This window comes from Pleurodeles waltl, chromosome 7 (genome assembly GCF_031143425.1).
Source record: "Pleurodeles waltl isolate 20211129_DDA chromosome 7, aPleWal1.hap1.20221129, whole genome shotgun sequence".
In the NCBI taxonomy this organism is placed as follows: domain Eukaryota; kingdom Metazoa; phylum Chordata; class Amphibia; order Caudata; family Salamandridae; genus Pleurodeles; species Pleurodeles waltl.
Genome location: NC_090446.1, coordinates 1,218,010,770 through 1,218,033,564, shown reverse-complemented (window position 1 = coordinate 1,218,033,564; position 22,795 = coordinate 1,218,010,770). Strand labels below are relative to the sequence as shown.

The following is a 22,795-nucleotide window of genomic DNA, read 5'->3' as shown; positions in this document are numbered from 1 at the left end:
CAGATTCCAAACCTTCTTGGAATGACAGTTTCCTCTTGGTTATAGGAGGAGGAGAGGCAATAATTTTGCCTGCATCCTTCTGGATCTGTATTTTCCTCTGTTTATGGTCTATGACGTCAAGAATGGCCCTAATTTCTCTTGACTTCTCTGAAGATGGACCATCTTTACTCCCCACCAATGCATGCTCCGAAAGCTTGGTGATGGACTGCTTTAAACAGGCCAAAAATGTGGTCTCTGAAGCAGATGGAAGTTTTTTTGGCTCCGAAGAGGAGCTTGGATGTTTCGGATCCGAGGTGGTATGTAGACGCTTTGGTTTCCGAAGTGGAAGCTTCCATGTTACGACTCGATCCCGAAACAGGAGTGGTAGTGTGTTCGGTTGAATGAATTTTGGCCTTTTTCGAGGCTGAACCTGAGGGCCGGTCATCGAGATGTACTTTTTGGGTCCGACCATGACCGGCAAGCAGTGGTGGACCCAAGGCCTTCTGTGCTGACTTTTTAAAATGTTTTTGTTGATGGGAAGGGGCTGGTGTACTCATGTACTGTGCCGGAGGAATAACTTGGCTGTCCCCATCTGAGTCTCACTCGGAATCGGAGTCTGCGACGGAACCCCCTGTCTATGCCTGTTACTCACCGAAAATGTTGGGCGTTTGTTCTGTTGACTTTGATGCCATCTCTAGTCGTCGTGTTCTGCGATCCCGCAAAGTCTTTTTAGATCGGAAGGATCAGCACGCCTCGCAGGTTTCCTCCTTATGATCGGGAGAGAGGCAGAGGTTGCACACAGAGTGTTGGTCGGTGTAGGGAAACTTAGCGTGGCACCGAGGGCAGAATCAAAATGGAGTCCGATCCATGAGCCTGTGACGCAGTAGGCCAGAGAAGGTTGCGGGCAACCGAAAGGACATTTAATGGATCCCAACTCTAGAATCGGATCGAGTGTAGTTAGAAACGTGTTCAAAAACGATACCGACGTTGAAGGAAAAGATAGATAAGTTCAGATAGTACCGAACCAAGATCTACTGGATTGAGAGGGAACACGTCCAAACCCAGAAGCGGAAAAAAAAACAATTTAACAAATGACATGATCCCATGCACACTATCACCGAGAGGAGGAGTCACTCGATCTCGTGACTCGAAAAGCTTCTTTGAAGAAAAACAACTTGTAACACTCCGAGCCCAACACTAGATGGCGAACCTATGCAAAGCATGTGTATCTACAGCTACACATGCCATCGAACATAAATATATATATATGGAAAATGTCACTTACCCAGTGTACATTTGTTCGTGGCATGTTCCGCTGCAGATTCACATGCTGTGCATTATCCTGCCATCTAGTGTTGGGCTCGGAGTGTTACAAGTTGTTTTTCTTCGAAGAAGTCTTTTCGAGCCACGAGACCGAGGGACTACTCCCTTTCGGCTCCATTGCGCATGGGCGTCGACTCCATCTTAGATTGTTTTCCCCGCAGAGGGTGAGGTAGGAGTTGTGTATATAGTAAAAGTGCCCATGCAATAGAGTGAGTATGTATGTACATAATGTGTATAAAAAATAGTATATATTTACAAATTTACAAATGTACAAGTTTCAGCAACTTATAACGGCTACAGGCTCCCGGGGAGGCGGGAGGGCGCATGTGAATCTGCAGCGTCTCATGCCACAAACAGATGTACACTGGGTAAGTGACATTTTCCGTTCGATGGCATGTGTAGCTGCAGATACACATGCTGTGCATAGACTGGTAAGCAGTTATCTCCCCAAAAGCGGTGGCTTAGCCTGTAGGAGTTGAAGTTGTCTGAAATAATGTTCGTAATACAGCCTGTCCTACTGTGGCTTGTTGTGTTGTTAACCATCTACACAGTAATGTTTTGTGAATGTATGAGGCGTAGACCATGTGGCTGCCTTACAGATTTCTGTCATAGGTATGTTTCCTAGAAAGGCCATTGTGGCGCCTTTCTTCCTAGTGGAGTGCGCCATTGGCGTAATAGGCAGATCTCTTTTTGCTTTAATGTAGCAGGTCTGAATACATTTCACTATCCATCTGGCAATGCCTTGTTTGGATATTGGATTTCCTGCATGAGGTTTTTGGAAAGCTACAAACAATTGTTTTGTCTTGCGAAATTGTTTTGTTCTATCATTAGTGCTCTTTTGATGTCTAATGTATGTAAGGCTCTTTCGGCTACTGAGTCCGGTTGTGGAAAAAAGACTGGGAGTTCCACTGTTTGGTTTAGGTGGAACGGTGATATAACTTTTGGTAAGAACTTTGGATTTGTACGGAGAACCACTTTATGTTTATGTATTTGTATAAAGGGTTCTTGTATAGTGAATGCTTGTATTTCACTTACTCTTCTAAGAGATGTGATAGCTATTAGGAAGGCTACTTTCCAGGTTAAGTATTGCATGTCACAAGAGTGCATGGGTTCAAATGGTGGACCCATGTGTCGTGTTAATACAATATTGAGGTTCCACGAGGGAACTGGTGGTGTTCTTGGGGGTATGATTCTTTTTAAACCCTCCATAAATGCTTTGATGACTGGGATTCTAAAGAGTGATGTTGAATGTGTAATTTGCAGGTAGGCAGATATTGCTGTGAGATGTATTTTGATAGAAGAAAATGCTAGTTTTTATTTTTGTAAGTGTAATAAATAGCCTACAATGTTTTTTGCAGAAGTATGTAGTGGTTGAATTTGATTATTATGGCAGTAATAAACAAATCTGTTCCATTTGTTTGCGTAACAATGTCTTGTAGTAGGTTTTCTAGCTTGTTTAATGACCTCCAAACATTCTTGTGTAAGGTCTAAATGTCCAAATTCTAAGACTTCAGGAGCCAGATTGCTAGATTGAGCAATGCTGGATTCGGGTGTCTGATCTCTTGTTTGTGTTGAGTTAACAGATCTGGTCTGTTTGGTAGTTTGATATGAGGTACTACCGACAGGTCCAGTAGTGTTGTATACCATGGCTGGTGGGCCCAGGTTGGTGCTATTAATATTAGTTTGAGTTTGTTTTGACTCAATTTGTTTATTAGATAAGGAAGGAGTTGGAGATGGGGAAAAGCGTAAGCAAATATCCCTGACCAACTCATCCATAACGCATTGCCCTTGGACTGAGGGTGTGGATACCTGGACGCAAAGTTTTGGCATTTTGCGTTTTCTTTTGTTGCGAATAGGTCTATTTGTGGTGTTCCCCAGCTTCGAAAGTAAGTTTGTAGTATCTGGGGATGAATTTCCCATTCGTGTGTTTGTTGGTGATCTCGACTGAGATTGTCGGCTAACTGGTTTTGAATCCCTGGGATGTACTGTGCTATTAGGCGAATGTGATTGTGAATCGTCCAATGCCAAATCTTTTGTGCTAAGAGACACAGTTGTGATGAGTGTGCCCCTCCCTGTTTGTTTAGGTAATACATTGTTGTCATGTTGTCTGTTTTGACAAGAATGTGTTTGTGGGCTATTAGCGGTTGAAATGCTTTCAATGCTAGAAACACTGCTAACAGCTCTAAAATGATTTATATGCAGTTGCCTTTGTTGAACGTCCCATTGTCCCTGTATACTGTGCTGGTTGAGGTGTGCTCCCCACCCTATCATGGAAGCATCTGTTGTGATCACGTATTGAGGCACTGGGTCTTGGAATGGCCATCCTTAGTTTAAATTTATAGGATTCCACCATTGAAGCGAGGAGTGTGTTTGGCGGTCTATCAACACTAGATCTTGAAGTTGACCCTGTGCTTGTGTCCATTGTGTTGCTAGGCATTGTTGTAAGGGACGCATGTGTAGTCTTGAGTTTGGGACAATGGCTATGCATGAAGACATCATGCCTAGGAGTTTCATTACAAACCTCACTTGATAGTGTTGGTTTGGGTGCATGTTTAGTATTACATTTTGGAAGGCTTGTACCCTTTGTGGACTTGGAGTGGCAATCCCTTTTTGTGTGTTGATTGTTGCTCCTAAGTATTGTTGTATTTGACCCGGTTGTAGATGTGATTTTTGGTAGTTTATAGAGAACCCTAGTTTGTGAAGGGTTTCTATGACGTATTTTGTGTGTAGAAGACACTGTTGCTGAGTGCTGGTTTTTATTAACCAATCGTCTAAGTAAGGGAATACGTTCATGTGCTGTCTCCTGATGTGAGCAGCTACTACTGCAAGGCATTTTGTGAATACCCTTGGGGCTGTTGTTATGCCGAACGGTAACACTTTGAATTGGTAATGCACGCCTTGGATTACAAACCTCAAGTATTTCCTGTGGGAAGGATGTATGGGTATGTGGAAATAAGCATCTTTGAGATCTAATATTGACATGTAGTCCTGTTGTTTGAGCAAGGGAATCACGTCTTGAAGTGTCACCATGTGAAAGTGATCTGATTTGATGTAAAGATTATGGGGGTTATTCCAACTTTGGAGGCAGTGGTAATCCGTCCCAAATGTGACGGATTTACCACCAGCCGTATTACGAGTTCCATAGGATATAATGGACTCGTAATACGGCTGGTGGTATATCCGTCACTTTACCGTCACTATTGGGACGGATTACCACTTCCTCCAAAGTTGGAATAACCCCCTTAGTGTTCTGAGGTCTAATATGGGTCTCAGTGTTTTGTCCTTTTTTGGAATTAGGAAATACAGGGAGTAAACACCTGTTCCTTTTTGATGGTTGGGTACTAGTTCTATTGCTTCTTTTTGTAACAATGCTTGGACTTCTAGTTGTAACTGATCTAAGTGTTGTTTGGACATGTTGTGTGCTCTTGGAGGCACATCTGGTGGCAAATGTAGGAATTCTATGCAATAACCATGTTGGATAATGGCTAGGACCCACGCGTCCGTAGTTATGTGTTCCCAGTTGTGGTAATAATCTGTGAGTCTCCCCCCCACTGGTGTTGTGTGGTGGGGGTTTGTGACGTTGAAGTCACTGTTTGGTTTGTGGGGTTTTTGGGCTCTGGAATTTCCCTCTTGTTTTAGGGAACTGTCCACCCCTATATTGTCCTCGAAAACCTCCTCTCTGATATTGGCCCTGATATGTGGGTCTGACTTGTGAGGTGGAAGGCTCTGTGGTTTGGGCCCGAAACCCCCCTCTAAAGTGCAGCTTCCTAAAAGTGCCTCTGCTCTGTGGGGAGTAGAGCGCGCCCATGGCTTTTGCCGTGTCCGTGTCTTTCTTCAGTTTTTCTATCGCTGTATCCACCTCCGGCCCAAACAATTGTTGTTCGTTGAAAGGCATATTCAGCACAGCCTGCTGGATTTCTGGCTTAAATCCGGAGGTCCGTCGCCACGCGTGTCTCCGAATGGTTACTGCTGTGTTTACTGTCCTGGCCGCCGTGTCTGCTGAGTCCATAGCTGACCTTATTTGGTTGTTGGAGATAGTTTGGCCCTCCTCGACAACCTGTTGGGCACGTTTCAAGAACTCTTTGGGAAGGTGTTGAATGAGATGTTGCATTTCATCCCAATGTGCCCTGTCGTATCTTGCCAGTAGAGCTTGAGAATTGGCAATTCGCCATTGATTGGCTGCCTGTGCTGCCACCCTCTTGCCTGCTGCATCAAATTTCCGACTTTCTTTGTCGGGCGGTGGTGCGTCTCCAGAAGTTTGTGAGTTTGCCCTTTTACGGGCTGCTCCTACTACCACCGAATCAGGAGTTAACTGTTGTGTGATGTACACAGGGTCAGTAGGGGAGGCTTATATTTCTTCTCCACCCTAGGCGTGATGGCTCTGCCTTTGACTGGGTCCTGAAACACCTGTTTGGCGTGTTTTAACATACCTGGCAGCATTGGCAAGCTTTGGTATTGGCTGTGCGTAGATGACAGGGTGTTGAACAAGAAGTCATCTTCTATGGGCTCTGCATGCAATGCTACATTATGAAATGTAGCTGCCCTGGAAACCACCTGCATGTAAGCAGTACTGTCCTCAGGTGGTGAAGGTCTTGCCGGGTAGCAATCAGGACTATTGTCAGAGACTGGTGCATCATACAAATCCCATGCATCCGGGTCATCTTGGTTCATCCCTGTGTGTGTTGGTGACTGCATCATTGGGGGTGTTACTACCGGGGACAGATGTGGCGAAAACTGTGGTGGTGTTTTTTCTTTTGCCACTTTCGCTTTTGGCTGCATTTCTGCCTCTTGGAATGCGAGCTTCCGCTTCATCTTTATTAGGGGAAGAGTTCTGATTTTCCCCGTGTCCTTTTGTATATGGAGCCTCCTCTGGGTATGGTCTGGCTCTCCTATGCCCAGTTCTTGTTCAAATCTGTGACCTTGCAATTGTGTGGAAAGGCCTTGTTCCTCTGTGTAGGAGCTTTGTTTCGGCTCCGAGGCTGCATGTTTCGGCACCAAAATCTTTTCGACAGTCTTTTTTGGCTCCGAGGAAACCTTTTTGACTTTTGGGGTGCCGAACTCTCGGTGCCGAGTCTGTTCGGAGCCGGTATCTCAGTGCCGAGTCTGTTCGGAGCCGGTATCTCGACCGGAGTCGGATGTCTTCGGCTGCTGGGAGGCCTTTTTCGGTGCCGATGTTTGGTCACCGTGTTTTCGGGTTAAGCCATGGCCTGTTGTCGGTGGCATCCCCTTTGCCTTCATTATTTTTGTGTGAGTTTTTGCCTGGGCTGGTTTACTCACGGTTTGCTGCGTCTTCGGCTGCTCACTCTCGGACTCGTCCGAGTCTGAATCTCTAATGGAGAATCTCTCCTCTTCTTCTACGTCGGTGTGCCCGGCCGGTGTCGACGCCATCTGAAGTCTTCGAGCTCTTCGATCCCGCAGTGTTTTCTTGGATCGAAATGCCCGACAGGCTTCGCAAGTATCCTCTTTGTGTTCAGGGGACAAACACGGATTACAGACCAAGTGTTGGTCTGTATAAGGATACTTTGCGTGGCAGTTTGGGCAGAAGCGGAAGGGGGTCCAGTCCATGAGGTTTGAAGATGGACGCGGTCGGGCCGACCAAGCCCCGCCGAGGAGTGGAAGCCGCGAAGGGCCACCGGAGCTCTTCTTTCTTCGGTGCCGATGTGCTAGCACTAACCCGGTACCGAGCGCAAACAATACAGTCGAATTTTCCGATGGATAACTATCTTTTCCGAACCGAAATACGGAGCGAAGAGGAACACGTCGGAACCCGATGGCGGAAAGAAAACAATCTAAGATGGAGTCGACGCCCATGCGCAATGGAGCTGAAAGGAAGGAGTCCCTCGGTCTCGTGACTCGAAAAGACTTCTTCGAAGAAAAACAACTTGTAACACTCCAAGCCCAACACTAGATGGCAGGATAATGCACAGCATGTGTATCTGCAGCTACACATGCCATTGAACATATATATATATATATATGTACAAGTGTTTGTTTAACTGAAATGGCTACAGGCTTCCGGGGAGGGTGCATGTGAATCTGCAGCGGAACATGCCACGTACAGATGTACACTAGGTAAGTGAAATTTTCCGTTCGGTGGCATGTGTAGCTGAAGATACACATGCTGTGCATAGACTAAAAAGCAGTTGTTCCTCCCATAAAAGCGGTGGTTAGCCTGTAGGAGTTGAAGTTGTCTGAAATTATGTTCTTAGTAAAGCTTGACCTACTATGGCTTGCTGCGCTGCTAAAACATCTACGCAATAATGTTTAGTAAATGTATGTGATGTTGACCAAGTAGCTGCTTTACATATTTCAACCACTGGTATATTTCCTAAGAATGCCATTGTAGCCCCTTTTTTCCTTGGGAAATGTGCTTTAGGTGCAACTAAGAGTTGTCTTTTAGCTTTAAGGTAACATGCTTGGATGCAATTTACTATCCATCTTGCTAAACCTTGCTTTGAAATGGGGTTACCAGTATGTGGTTTCTGGAAGGCCACAAATAACTGTTTAGTTTTTCTGAATGATTTTGTTCTATCTATGTAATACATTAGGGCTCTTTTAATATCTAATGTATGCAGGGCTCTTTCTGCCACAGAATTTGGCAGAAGGCTGGTAGGTCCACTGTTTGATTGATATGAAAAGGCGATACTACTTTTGGAAGAAATTCAGGGTTAGTTCGTAGTATAACGTTATGCCTATGTACTTGTATGAACGGTTCTTTTTATTGTGAAAGCTTGAATTTCACTAACTCTTCGCAATTAAGTAATTGCGACTAAGAAGGCTACGTTCCATGTTAAGAACTGTATTTGACATGATTGTATAGGTTCAAATGGTGGGCCCATAAGTCGCGTGAGCACTATGTTTAGATTCCACGAAGGCACTGGAGGCGTTCTAGGTGGGATGATGCGTTTTAACCCTTCCATGAAGGCTTTGATAACAGGAACTCTAAATAAAGAGCTGTGCTGTATATATTGCAAATACGCAGAGATTGCAGTGAGATGTATCTTTATGGATGAAAAAGCTACATTTGATTTTTGCAAATGAAACAAATAGCATACAATGCTTGTATTGATGCTGAAAGAGGGGTAATTTGTTTAGATTGACAGTAATACACAAATCTTTTCCATTTGTTGGCATAGCACTGCCTGGTAGCGGGTTTTCTTGCTTGCTTAATTACTTCCATACATTCAGTTGGTAGTTGTAGATACCCAAATTCTATGATCTCAGGAGCCAAATCGCTGGATTGAGTACGCTGGGATTTGGATGCCTGATCTGCTGTTTGTTTTGTGTCAACAGATCTGGTCTGTTTGGGAGTTTGGAGTGTGGTACTACTGACAGGTCTAATAGTGTTGTGTACCACGGCTGACGTGCCCACGTTGGCGCTATGAGTATCAGATTGAGCATGTCTTGACGCAGTTTGTTGACTAGAAATGGAATGAGTGGGAGAGGGGGAAAAAGCATAAGCAAATATCCCTGACCAATTGATCCCTAGAGCCCTTGCCCTTGGATAGGGGATGTGGGTATCTGGAGTCGAAGTTTTGGCATTTTGCGTTTTCACTGGTGGCGAACAGATCTGTGGTGGTCATTCTGACCCTGGCGGTCTTTGACCGCCAGGGCGGAGGACCGCGGGAGCACCGCCGACAGGCCGGCGGTGCTCCAATGGGGATTCCGACCGCGGCGGTAAAGCCGCGGTCGGACCGGCACCACTGGCGGGGTCCCGCCAGTGTACCGCCGCCCCATTGAATCCTCCGCGGCGGCGCAGCTTGCTGCACCGCCGCGGGGATTCCGACCCCCCCTACCGCCATCCAGATCCCGGCGGTCAGACCGCCGAGATCCGGATGGCGGTAGGGGGGGTCGCGGGGCCCCTGGGGGCCCCTGCAGTGCCCATGCCACTGGCATAGGCATTGCAGGGGCCCCCGTAAGAGGGCCCCTACATGTATTTCACTGTCTGCTGCGCAGACAGTGAAATACGCGACGGGTGCAACTGCACCCGTCGCACAGCTTCCACTCCGCCGGCTCGATTCCGAGCCGGCTTCATCGTGGAAGCCTCTTTCCCGCTGGGCTGGCTGGCGGTCTGAAGGCGACCGCCCGCCAGCCCAGCGGGAAAGTCAGAATTACCGCCGCGGTCTTTCGACCGCGGAACGGTAACCTGACGGCGGGACTTTGGCGGGCGGCCTCCGCCGCCCGCCAAGGTCAGAATGAGGGCCTATGTCTGGTGTTCCCCATTGTTGAAAGTATAGGTGAAGTACTTGAGGGTGAATCTCCCACTTGTGTGTTTGTTGATGATTTCTGCTGAGAACATCTGCCAATTGGTTGTGTATCCCTGGAATGTATTGTGCTACCAGGTGAATCTTGTTGTGGATTGCCCATTGCCAATTTTTTTGGGCTAGGAGGGAGGGTTGGGACGAATGCGTCCCTCCTTGTTTGTTTATGTAATACATTGTTGTCATGTTGTCTGTTCTGATAAGGATATTCTTCTGAGTGAGAAGAGGCTTAAAAGCTTTGAGTGGTGGGAATACAGCTAACAACTCTAAGTGATTTATGTGTAACTGTTTGTGTTTGGTTTCCCATTGTCCTTGAATGTTGTGATTGTTGAGGTGAGCTTCCCGGCCAATCATTGATGCACCTGTTGTAAGTATGGTCTGAGGCACGGGGTTTTGAAATGGCCGCCCTTTATTTAGGTTTGTGGAATTCCACCACTGAAGGGACATGTATGTTTGGCGGTCTATCAACAATAGATCTTGAAGTTGACCCTGTGCCTGTGACCATTGCTGTGCAAGGCACTGTTGCAAGGGCCGCATGTTTAGTCTTGCATGTGGGGCAATCGCAATACAGGATGCCATCATGCCCAATACTTTCATGACGAATTTGACAGTGTACTGTTAGCCTGTCTGTATTTGTGCTAATATATTGTGAAATGCTTGTATTCTTTGCGGATTTGGGCTTGCTAGCGCTCTTTGAGTATTTAGTGTTGCGCCTAAATACTGTTGAATTTGCGCAGGTTGTAGTTGTGACTTTTGGTAGTTTATGGAGTACCTTAGGGTGTCCAGGGTTTGTATTACATAAACCGCATGATTTTGGCACTGTGTATGACTGTTTGATTTTATTAGCCAATCGTCAAGATATGGAAGACATGAATGTGTTGCCTTCTTAGGTAGGTTGCAACTACCACCAGGCATTTTGTGAACACCCTGGGAGCTGTTGTTATTCCAAAGGGTAACACTTTGAACAGATAATGCCTTCCTTGAATGACAAACCTGAGATATTTTCTGTGCACTGGATGGATGGGTATGTGAAAATATGCATCCTTGAGGTCTAATGTTGCCATGAAATCGTGTTGTTGAAGTAGTGGGATAACATCCTGTTGTGTTACCATGTGAAAATGTTCTGACAGGATGTAAAGATGGAGGGTTCTGAGATATAATATTGGCCTTAAGGTTCCGTCCTTTTTGGGAATAAGGAAATACAGTGAGTAAACTCCTGACCCTATTTGATTTTGTGGCACAGCTTCTATTGCTTGTTTGAGTAATAGCGATTTTACTTCCTCTTGCAAAGGAGCGCTATGGTCTGTGGATAGCCTGTGTGGTTTTGGTGGAGTTTGTGTCAATTCTATGCAATAGCCATTGCGGATAATTGATAATACCAAGCTGTCTGTGGTAATGGGTAGCCAATTGTTGTGGAACCTTTGCAGTCTTTCCCCCCACAGGTGAGGTGTGAATTGGGAAGGGATGGCACAAGTCACTGCTTAGTTTGTTGTGAGGCTTGTTTTGCTGTTTGATATTTTCCCCTGCCTCTGGGTACTGGATTCTATAAGTACCTTTGAAACCACCTCATTGATATTGAGGTTGGTAGGCCGAATTTGGCTGAGAGGTGGATGCCTCGGCAGTTTGGGCTCTAAATCCACCTCTAAATTGGGGCTTATGAAAGGATCCCCTGTATAGAGCACCCATGGCCTTTGCGGTGTCTGAATCTTTTTTCATTTTTTCAATTGCCGTGTCCACCTCTGGGCCAAAAAGTTGTTTTTGGTTATTGAGGACTGCCTGTTGTGTTTCAGGCTTGAATCCAGAAGATCTAAGCCATGCGTCTCTTCTTATGGTTACAGCAGTGTTGATGGTTCTGGCTGCTGTATCTGCAGAGTCTAGGGCTGACCTAATCTGATTATTGGTGATGGCTTGGCCTTCCTCTACTATTTGTAGTGCCCTCCTTTGGTGTTCTTCGGGGAGATGTTGAATTATGTCTTTCATCTCATCCCAGTGGGCCCTATCGTATCTAGCCAACAATGCCTGAGAGTTGGCTATCATCCACTGGTTGGCTGCCTGAGATGCCACCCTTTTCCCTGCAGCATCAAACTTCCTACTCTCCTTATGTGGTGGGGGTGCATCACCTGATGACTGCGAGCTTGCTCTTTTTCTGGCTGCGCTTACGACTACGGAGTCTGGAGGTAACTGTTGGGTGATAAAGACAGGATCAGAAGCAGGTGGCTTATATTTTTTCTCACCCTAGGAGTAATTATTCTTGCTTTTACTGGCTCCTTGAATATTTGGCCAGCATGTTTTAACATGCCGGGGAGCATGGGAAGCGACTGATAAGTTGCATGTGTAGAGGAGAGTGTATTAAAAAGGACGTCATCCTCTAATGGTTCAGTATGCATGGCGACATTGTGATAGGATGCCGCCCTAGCTATGACCTGGGTGTAGCCTGTACTATCCGCTGGTGGTGAAGGCTTAGAGGGATAGCAATCTGGGTTGTTATCTGGAATGGGGTCTGGATCATAAAGATCCCATGGATCCACAATGTCCTGCTGTGCTGGTGATTGCATAGGTGTAGGACTAGTAGGGGGAGAGATAAGTAAATGTGGAGAGTGAGGAGGAGACTGAGGAGGAGAAAATTGAGGAGGTGGAAATTTCTCCTTTGTTCTTGGCACTTTAGCTGGAGGATATGCAGTGTCCAATTCCTCTTGAAAGGCTAATTTTCTCTTTGGTTTTGGAGGAGGTGCCGTTAAAATTCTGCCAGTGTCTTTATGGGTGTGAACCCTGGCTTGCCTTTCATCAATTGCCTCCAATTGTGATTGTTCCTCAGTAGCTTTAAGGCTTTCTTTAAGTGCATGTGAAAGTCCATGCTCCTCTGTGTAAATTGGCTTTTTCGGCTCCGAAGCTGGTTTTTTCGGTATTGAAAAAGTGTGGGTTGAGGATGGTCTTGTCTCCGAAAATAATTTTCGAGATTTCAGCTCAAAAGATCGATGGCTTGGGAAAAGTGGCCTTTTTCAGTGCCGAAGTTGTGGGTTGGTCACCGAAGGTTTTTTTCCAGGTCGAGCAATGGCCTTCCGGCAGTGGCATCCCCAAGGCCTTATGTTTGGGCTTGGCTGGGACAGGGGCAGGCGTACTCACGTGCTGTCCTGCCGTGACCGGTCTGTCCTCCTCAGACTCCTGCTCAGAGTCGGATCCTCAAACGGAGACAGCAGTCTGCATGATCTCCCCCTCTTTGACGTTGAGATATTCAGTGCTTTTGGATGCCATCTCGAGTCTCCGTGCTCTTCTGTCTCGGAGCGTTTTCTTGGAACAGAAGGATCTGCAGGCCTCGCAATTCTCTTCCCGATGGTCTGGGGAAAGGCAGAGATTACAGACGAGATGTTGGTCTGTGTAGGGGAATTTAGCGTGGCACGAGGGCAAAAGCGGAATGGAGTCCGGTCCATGAGGCTTCCACACGTTTGGCCCGACTAGGCCCGAGTTGGGCGCGGGCGCCCCGAAGGGCGAGTAACAATGTTTGATCCGACGGTACCGAAGTGTCGATAGAAGCTGCAACGCGATCAAAACAATACCGACGAGAAATAGAGAGTTTTGAAACTTTTCCTACTCGAACTATAGGAGCGAAAGGAAACACGTCCGAACCCGATGGCGGAAAGAAAACAATCTAACATGGAGTCAATGCCCATGCGCAATGGAGCCGAAGAGGAGGAGTCACTCGATCCCGTGACTCGAAAACACTTCTTTGAAGAAAAACTACTTGTAACACTCCAAGCCCAACACTGGATGGCAGACGTATGCACAGCATGTGTATCTGCAGCTACACATGCCATCGAACACATATATATGCTGTGTACTTACCTGCAATATACCTACATGGTACCATGATTTTCTTTGTAAAAGGCATCCGTTGTAAAGACATAATCATTGTAAACAATTGTGTTGTAAAAGCATTTTCATTACAAAGCCTTCGTTGTAAAGGCTTCTCGTTGTTTAACCTTTGTGATAAAGGCTGTTTCCTGCTCACAATACATACAAGACACTTTCTTCAAAATGGCACACCTGATCATGTTCAAAACGAAATCATCATATCAGAGAAGAGGCAAACTTTGAAATGGTAAAAAAAAAAAAAATGATTCCTTACTTAAGATCCCAAAGTGCAAGAAAAAAACACATCGGGAAAAGGTGTTTGTTGGGTAATGATCCTAGAATCTGGAGCTCACTCCCAATCAACATTCAACTTGCTAAAACTCTGAAAGAGTTTGAGTGAACTGAAACCACCTTCAAACTTTGTACCAACATCACTTCTAGCAAAATTCTACACAACCGTCTCTATTCAGTCAACAGCCTTTACATAGTCTGTGTTCTTAATAAAAACCTGGTTGCACTGCTACTTTAGTAATGACTCAAGATTAGGCTGTCTTTCTGCGAAATAGCTCTACAACTATCTATATATGCTAGGTTGTTTGTTTTATTCGCTTGACACCACAGCTATCAATGTGTGCTAAGCTGTTTATTAATCCATGATATACAGTTCCTTGCCACCTAACCTGGGGTCTAGAATGTGCTATATAAAAACAACCTAAATAAGAGAAAAATACAGAAAACTACAAGGAGGTGACCTAAGCTTCAACAAGATGTTTTTAGAAGAAAACTATACTCTAAAAAAAACCTTAACTAAGCTAAACTATAAAGATAAAATATATTGTACTAATATAAGTTATTATTTAATTCCAGCAACACTTTTACTTCCCTAGAGGAAACTGGAGCAAACCAAGATACATCTGATCCCATATTTCGGTGTTTAAAGGCCCATCTCATGGCAAGATTTTATTCATAAAAGCATGACCCTGTCTAAACAACGGAACGATGGAAACAGAAATGTATGGTAAAAGGAGGAACACAACTACAGGGTGGTGTGCAGCACAAATAAAACACCCAAAAGCATTGTGTTCCATTTGCAAGAACCTTGGTGCATTTGTATGTCAAAGTGTTGTCTCATGTCTTTTAGTTTTCTAGCCCGAATAATTTACATTTAGCTAAAGCGATGTTAAATGTCAGTCTATGATTAGCTATACACAGTGCTTAATTTGGGCTGCGGGGTCACTGAAGACAACCAGCACTCATTTTTGGGTCCAGGTACTTAGTTTACCTCATCCAACATTTCCCAAGAGGGGAAAATGTCTAAAGGGGAAATAAAGGGAAAGACAGGAAAACCACCACAAGGGAGACAGAGGGAACCTACTGGAGAAAGATGAAGGGGCAGAAAGTGTCTGGTAAGCAACCAAAGAGGAATGAAGTGGATTCCAAACTACGCAGCCTTGGCCTTCAGCACACCAAGTAATAAGGCCAGCCACAGGCTTCTGGGCAAAGCTTTGGGCTCTGGTATGTGTTCTTTTACAAATTAGCGACTAATTAAGCACATGACAAACAAGCACCGGCAAACCTATTTATTTGCAGAATACGCACATTACAGCCAAACAGGAAACAAAAGTTGATTTTTTTTTATTCTTCCTAGTTGTAAAGTAGTCCCTCATGCGGTTAGTTCAATGCATAGAGAATGCAGAAGGATACACTGAAACAGTCAAAAACATTAGGTGGGAGATAACTACTCAAATGGGCTCAGCCAAGAGACTGGTCGAAGAAAGGCAATGATTAAAAGGGTTTGACCGAAAGCCTACTCTATAGGTCGCCTTGACAGCTGCACTGTCAAAACCAACACCAAACAAGTTTTACCAAACTAGAAGAACATAAATAATTGAAAATTCCCCATTCGTAGCAGAGATCTGCAAACGGAAGGAAGACAACCCCCCAAACTTACCTTTTGGATTGTAGCAAGTTTCAAAGACATGCAGCTGGTGAGGGTTGTGTGTGAACGTGAACACTTTAATCATGGAGTCGAGGACCACCACGATCCTGGGACAATAAAGAGAGCAAATCATCAGCAAGAATCTCAGAAAAAAGTCTCTAACAACCTTAAACATGGACCTAAATTTAACAAGTCCAGTTTCAGGTAACGCACATGATTCAGCGAATGCAGATACTATGTTGAATTAAAAAAATGGGTTACAGTTTTTGTTTTGAAAATTCCAAAGTTTCAGGTATATAATAATGATAAAAGGTGTCAGATATATGCAGGAGTCACAAAAATCTATTGTACGTAACATACCTATCTCGCCGTAGTTTCACTGCTTTCACTTCTGTTGAAAATTCTATTTCGATGACTGTCTTCTTTTTCAAATCATCCCATATCATTACTGAAACAGTAAGAAAGAGGATGTTATTACTTTTCATGGTACAGGCCCAGAAAGAATTAGTGAACAAAGTAGAAGCCGAGTGCGCAAGGGCCATCATTTTATAATTAGTAAAGCTCTGAAAGTTGAGTTCCAGCCAGGAAACAGCCCTAGGTACTACTTAGGATTCTCACTTAGCTTCACTTATCTACTATTATAGTGCTTGTAAGGGAGCAAGAAAGTCCTAAAGTTAAGTTCAAGACCAAGGTTGGAATTAGTGGAGAACATTTTAGATATGTATAACTCTTTACCATGATATGTTTTTAGTTTCAAATAAGCCTTTACGTTTTTATTATGGGTCTCTATTAACATAATGAGTAGGCAAAGTATTTATATTATAATGCATTTTGGAATTGCAATGGTTTTAATTAACCGTGTCAATAAACTTAAACTTGAAACTTGAGGATGTTATTACAGAATAAAAACACATCCACGCATAAAATAAATACGCCCCTTCAGAAGCTGCAATATAGTGATGGCTTATGAAACTAAACAGAGATGCCATACTAGTCTTGTGAAAACAGACCGCAAAAATAGTTTAAGAAATCCGTAATTTCAAAACGGTATTATAGAACACAAGTGTGTACGCATTCTGGGAAAATAACCACACAAAAGTTCTCTTTGACCAGAAGTTGTTTCATCAATCTAGTGAAAAATAATAAGCGCACTAGTTGCTAGTTTATGTTACTTGCAATTTGATTAAGCACTCATACACATATACAGGCTCATGGCCCTGGGAGAGGCAAATTGACAGCTTCCGAATACTTGAAAAGAACCAAGTGTTGAGAGCCTTACGAAATTCACTAGCAAGGAAGAGATGGAGGGATGCTTGAAGGGAATGGTCTCCCTGACCTTGTGTGCTAGAATGGGAAAAATATGCCCACCCATATGCCTGTTTGGTCAAACCTATCAGATAGCGCAGCTGTCTGCTCCAAAAAAGGCATTTCGGAGACACGGCAAAAGCTTAATAAAACAGAAGGCCACCCATTGCTTACCATTGGCCTTGCCTTTTCTCAATCACTTTTGCTTGCTGTCTATTCACTGGCTTTGTTTTAGCTCATCCAGCTGGTATTTGTCTCTCCCTTGTAGCATAGCATCTTTACCACCTCTCTGTTTGGCTCATTCTATTCTTCCACCAGTGCTTCTGCTTTCAGGGAACTATGTATTTCTTGTTCGTGAAGCGTCCCATGAGAGTGCATGTTGGCAAGCTGGCTCGCTTGTGTGTTTCTTCTCCTCCCCTCCTTGCATTCTGTCACTCATGCACTCTGTGCAACCTGTCCCGTTCTCCTCCCTTCGCTACCGGTTGCTGTCTCGCCCGTGTGCTTTTGTCCCCCTATATGGGCTGGTATTGCTCTCACTCGCCCATGTGGTTCGCTGATCATCGTCCCCGCCGATTTGCTGCTTGAAAAACGGAGTGAGAAAATGCTGTGGTTGCACAACGACGGAGCAGGGCCCAATGACTGCCCAATCCAGTTTCCGGACGCCATTGCTGAAAGCAGCAGGTGGTGACTCGAAGGCTTTAACTCACAGCCGTCCGCTCTGCCCTCGATGCTCGGCAGGAAATCCCTTAATTGTTTTTATGGGCAAATGAAAGCATCTGTTTCAGAACGTCCATTTTTTCTGATAACAGTCAACACTGCACAAGGATGATTTGTCCGCAGGGAGGTAAGACTGCCATCTATAGTACAGTTAAAAATATGGGTGTCTTCTTGTGCGAATTCTCGTGTACGGGAACTCATTGTAGCAGTTTTAATTCAAGCATTCGAAAACCAAAATGAGGAATTTTGCGTTTTCGGTAACTCTCGGTATAGCATAAATTACGTTTAAGTGAAAATCCTCGTCCCCTATTCTTTATTGCAGCAAACGCGAAAGGAGGCTTAGCAGTGTACTAAAATATAAATAAGCAAACGCGTTTTAACATGTTAACATACCATTTTAACCTTGACATTAACATTATAGCTGTTTAAGAATGGTAGAGCTGTTTTTAGAACTGGCCATGTTAACATCACAGCTGTTTTAGAACTGTCTCTTAACCTTATAGCGAGGTTCACTGTGTAGGAACATTCAACGCATTTCATCTAGCGCAGAGATGCTGACTCTTGAAACGAGAGGTCAAGGTTATACTCCCCAACTCGCAGCCACTTTACGACTCAATCAGGAAACCGGTCTCCTCAATGGAAGAGCCAGCAACATAGCCAGTGTCAAGGGGCTTAGTGCAAGGAAGGCAATGGATGACCTGGCTGCCCTTTAAATGATCAAACACAGCAATGAGCAGGGTACAGCGGGCTCTGGTGCCCACGCTCCTAGGTATATCACATTACAATCTTGCATGTAAATGTGAAGCTGAAGGACGGGTAGAACCTTGAGTTTTGGAGAATAAGTCAAACCTCCGCCCCTGATAAATCGCCAACTTCAAGTTATAACATAAAAGCCATTTGTCTAATTGATGTTTATATTTTTAACTCTTAATTCTCAAATGGTGTCTGGTTATGCTAGGGTGTTCCTACACCTTAGCAAAAATTGTTAGAACCAAACGAAGAGTTCTCTGTGACTGGAAGAATGTTCCATCAATCTACATAACTCTTTCCTCAATTTAACAGACTTTAGGAAAACCCATGCTGGAGCACTTCACTCGATGTCCGCTTTGGGATTAATGATGTAGATTGCTTTTTGTGTGGTGAAAGACGCTTCTAGATTTTGTTGATCACGCGTGATAGCATAGCACTTAAATTATTAGCTGGCAGTGCACTTTATGGTCTGAGTTATACACACTGCCTTAGAGCCAACAGGCATTTGACCTGTTATTGCTTTCCAGGAGCAATTCTGTATTACAGAAGGGGCAAGTGCCACACATACTGCTTGGAAGGAAAAGTTAGCACCAATGAAACACAAGGTGGGTGTTTTCTCATTTGACTGGAAATGTGGTGATACCCAAATGGGGAGAGCATTCACCCATACAAATCCTCGGTGCTATGCAGGCGGTGGAGCCACACCATGTGCCAACTGGATGGGTGTGCAAAGGGTCCTAGAGACACCCTCCCATCTCCACAATGGAGTTGGGTAGTCACGTAATTCACATGAGGCAACACGAAATGGGAAGGGAAAAGGCCCACTTCCAAAGGGAAATCCTGTCCAGAGACTGACATTGCTGCAGAAGCTGTGCTGTCAGTATTTGCACAAGTGTTTTACACTGCATCCTTCAAGGCCCTCAAGCGCAAAGAGGGCAAGGCTCCTAAACAAACTTAATGGCGGATGGGTGCACCACTTCTATTTGTGTTTCTAGGGCACTATCTCCATGACATACTCTAACTCGTTCATGTAGTGCATTTATGGTAGACAGAGCTTTAAAGCTCTTGCCTACATAAAACTTTTACCTGTCTGTAATTGAAGGCATATCATGTGCTATACAAATACACTGAGTGGGTCAGCTCACTGATTACCAGTGGCAGTCTTTCTTGTCAATCTCATTTGCTTGCTTCTCATTTGGTGGCTTTCGTTCCTCTTATGGTTGTTCCTCACTTGGAGTGTAAATACCATCCTTTTAAATGGATAACTTGTAGCCTTTCAAGGTTGACATCAGGGAACTACTTTTTTATTTAGCACTCACTGGTGTTTCATGTATTTTCTTGCTACTTACCCTTCATAGCCTCGCCCCCTCACTCTCCATGCCTCCACCACCAGCTTGTCTGTGGCTTATCCTGCTCCTCTTTTGTGGCTTTTCCCCCACCCCCATCTTCCCATGCTTCTCCTGCCACACAGCATGTTTTCACTTGTGTTCCTCCAGCAGTGGTCCTGCCAGTCATTCTTTCTTTAAAAATAAATAAATAATAAATGATTCTGTTTTGGAGGAAATGCAACTCCTGATACTGTACGCACACTCATTTTGTTTAAATAAATTACAGCTCCAAGATTGGCTTGTTATCTTCGAATGGTAAGTAAAAAAAAAAGTAGCTGGAACGTCGTGACCCACATTTACATGTACAGTAAATCAAACATGTGCTTATGTCATCACACAGGGTCAGGTTTTAGGTTTTTTTCCTAATGCTGTTCAGCACTGGTACTAAACAAAAGTGCAGCAAACGTCTTTCAATGGCGAGACATATTGGCTTTGCCTACGCTTGTTTGAATACCGGCACAGTTAACAGGAAGACAGAGGATGATCTCAGTAGACTTGCGTTATAGGCGGACAGCTTCACCATGTTTTTGCTTTTTTTGTACAACCACTCCCATTTTGATGACACAAACATCATACCCTGCTCAGAGAGCCTAGCCCCAAGTCACATAGCAGCTATTAGCTTCAAGTAATAAAGTGCACTGATGGAACTCAAATAACAAAATTATTTTATTTTCAGTTTTCCAGTTAATGCAGTGATATAAATGGGCAGGTACTCACCGACAGGTGTTTTAACCCCTTCGCTGCCAGGCCTTTTCCCCCTCCTGTGCTAAGCCTTTTTTTGGCTATTTGGGGCAGTTCGCGCTTAGGCCCTCATAACTTTTTGTTCACATAAGCTACCCACGTCAAAATTGCGTCCTTTTTTTCCAACATCCTAGGGATTCTAGAGGTACCCAGACTTAGTGGGTTCCCCTGAAGGAGACCAAGAAATTAGCCAAAATACAGTGAAAATTTTGTTTTTTTCAAAAAAATGGGAAAAAGGGGCTGCAGAAGGCAGCTCGTGGTTTTTCCCCTGAAAATGGTATCAACAAAGGGTTTGCGGTGGCAAGATCACCATCTTCCCAGCTTTCAGGAACAGGCAGACTTGAATTCGAAAACCCAATTTTTCAATACAATGTTGACATTTTACTGGGACATACCCCATTTTTACTATTTTTGTGCTTTCAGCCTCCTTCCAGTTAGTTACCAAAATGGGTGAGAAACCAATGCTGGATCCCAGAAAGCTAAACATTTCTGAAAAGTAGACAAAATTCTGAATTCAGCAAGGGGTCTTGTGTACATCCTACAAGTGTTTCCTACAGAAAATAACAACTGAAATAAAATAATATTGAAATTGAGGTGAAAAAAACAGCAATTTTTCTCCACGTTTTATTCTGTAATTTTTTCCTGCGATGCCAGATTTTTTTAAAGCAATATCCCGTTATGTCAGCTGGACTCTTCTGGTTGCAGGGATATATAGGGCTTGTAGGTTCATCAAGAACTCTAGGTACCCAATGCCAATAAATGAGCTGCACCTTGCAATGGGTTTTTATTCTATACCGGGTAAACAGCAATTCATTTGCTGAAATAAAAAAAAGTGAAAAATAGGTATCAAGAAAACTTTTGTATTTCCAAAATGGCCACAAGATAAGGTGTCGAGAAGCAGTGGTTATTTGCACATCTCTGAATTCCGGGGTGCCCATACTAGCATGTGAATTACAGGGCATTTCCCAAATAGACGTCTTTTTTACACACTGCCTTACATTTGGAAGGAAAAAAATTAGAGAAAGACAAGGGGCAATAACACTTGTTTTGCTATTCTGTGTTCCCCCAAGTCTCCCGATAAAAATGGTACCTCACTTGTGTGGGTAGGCCTTGCGCCCACAAAAGGAAATGGCTCAAAACACAACGTGGACACATCACATTTTTTCACAGAAAACCTGTGGATTTTGGCCTCTAGCTCAGCCGGCACCTGGGGAAACCTAGCAAACCAGCGCATTTTTGAAAACTAGACACCTAGGGGAATTCAAGATGGGGTGACTTGTGGGGCTCTGACCAGGTTCTGTTATCCAGAATCCTTTGCAAACCTCAAAATCTGACCAAAAAACACTTTTTCCTCACATTTCGGTGACAGAAAGTTCTGGAATCTGAGAGGAGCCACAAATTTCCTTCCACCCAGCGTTCCCCCCAAGTCTCCCGATAAAAATGGTACCTCACTGGTGTGGGTAGGCCTAGCTCCCACAAAAGGAAATGGCCCAAAACACAACGTGGACACATCACATTTTTTCACAGAAAACAGAGATGTTTTTTACAAAGTGCCTACTTGTGGATTTTGGCCTCTAGCTCAGCCGGCACCTGGGGAAACCTAGCAAACCAGCGCATTTTTGAAAACTAGACACCTAGGGGAATCCAAGATGGGGTGACTTGTGGGGCTCTGACCAGGTTCTGTTACCCAGAATCCTTTGCAAACCTCAAAATTGGACCAAAAAAACACTTTTTCCTCTCATTTCGGTGACAGAAAGTTCTGGAATCTGAGAGGAGCCACAAATTTCCTTCCACCCAGCGTTCCCCCAAGTCTCCCGATAAAAATGGTACCTCACTGGTGTGGGTAGGCCTAGCGCCCACCAAAGGAAATGGCCCAAAACACAACGTGGACACATCACATTTATTCACAGAAAACAGAGGTGTTTTTTACAAAGTGCCTACCTGTGGATATTGGCCTCTAGCTCAGCCGGCACCTAGGGAAACCTAGCAAACCAGCGCATTTTTGAAAACTAGAAACCTAGGGGAATCCAAGATGGGGTGACTTGTGGGGCTCTGACCAGGTTCTGCTACCCAGAATCCTTTGAAAACCTCAAAATTTGACCAAAAAAACACTTTTTCCTCTGATTTCGGTGACAGAAAGTTCTGTAATCTAAGAGGAGCCACAAATTTGGCCTCTAGCTCAGCCGGCCCCAGGGGGGGCAGAAATGGCCTAAAATAAATTTGCCCCCCCAACCCCCCTGGGGAGCGACCCTTGCCTACGGGGTCGCTCCCCCTGCGTGACATTGGCGCAAAAAAAAAGAACCCCGGTGCCTAGTTGTTTCTAAAATCGGCCGATTTGCCCCCAAGGGAGGCAGAAATGGTCTAAATACAATTTGCCCCCCAGGGGAGCGACCCTTGCCTAATGGGTCGCTCCCCATCTCTAAAAAAACAAACAAAGAAAAAAAAAAGTTAGCCATGGCGCCTAGAGGTGTCTGCCCTCCTTTGGGGCAGATCGGCCTAATAACAATAGGCCGATCTGTGGCAGACTAAGAAAATCAGGAACT

General features: G+C 44.5%; 1 protein-coding gene across 4 annotated transcripts in view; it reads right to left on the bottom strand.

Moving 5' to 3' along the window:
• The window catches only part of WDR45B (WD repeat domain 45B), a 217,890-nt gene that overhangs the window by 53,855 nt on the left and 141,240 nt on the right, over window positions 1–22,795 (bottom strand). For all 4 annotated transcript variants that reach the window (XM_069200359.1, XM_069200362.1, XM_069200360.1 and 1 more), the window contains 2 exons: window positions 15,712–15,799; window positions 15,364–15,458 (listed from right to left, as the gene is read on the bottom strand). In XM_069200359.1, coding sequence (XP_069056460.1) covers window positions 15,364–15,458; window positions 15,712–15,799 — 183 coding nt within the window. The remainder of the gene's footprint in view (window positions 1–15,363; window positions 15,459–15,711; window positions 15,800–22,795) is intronic.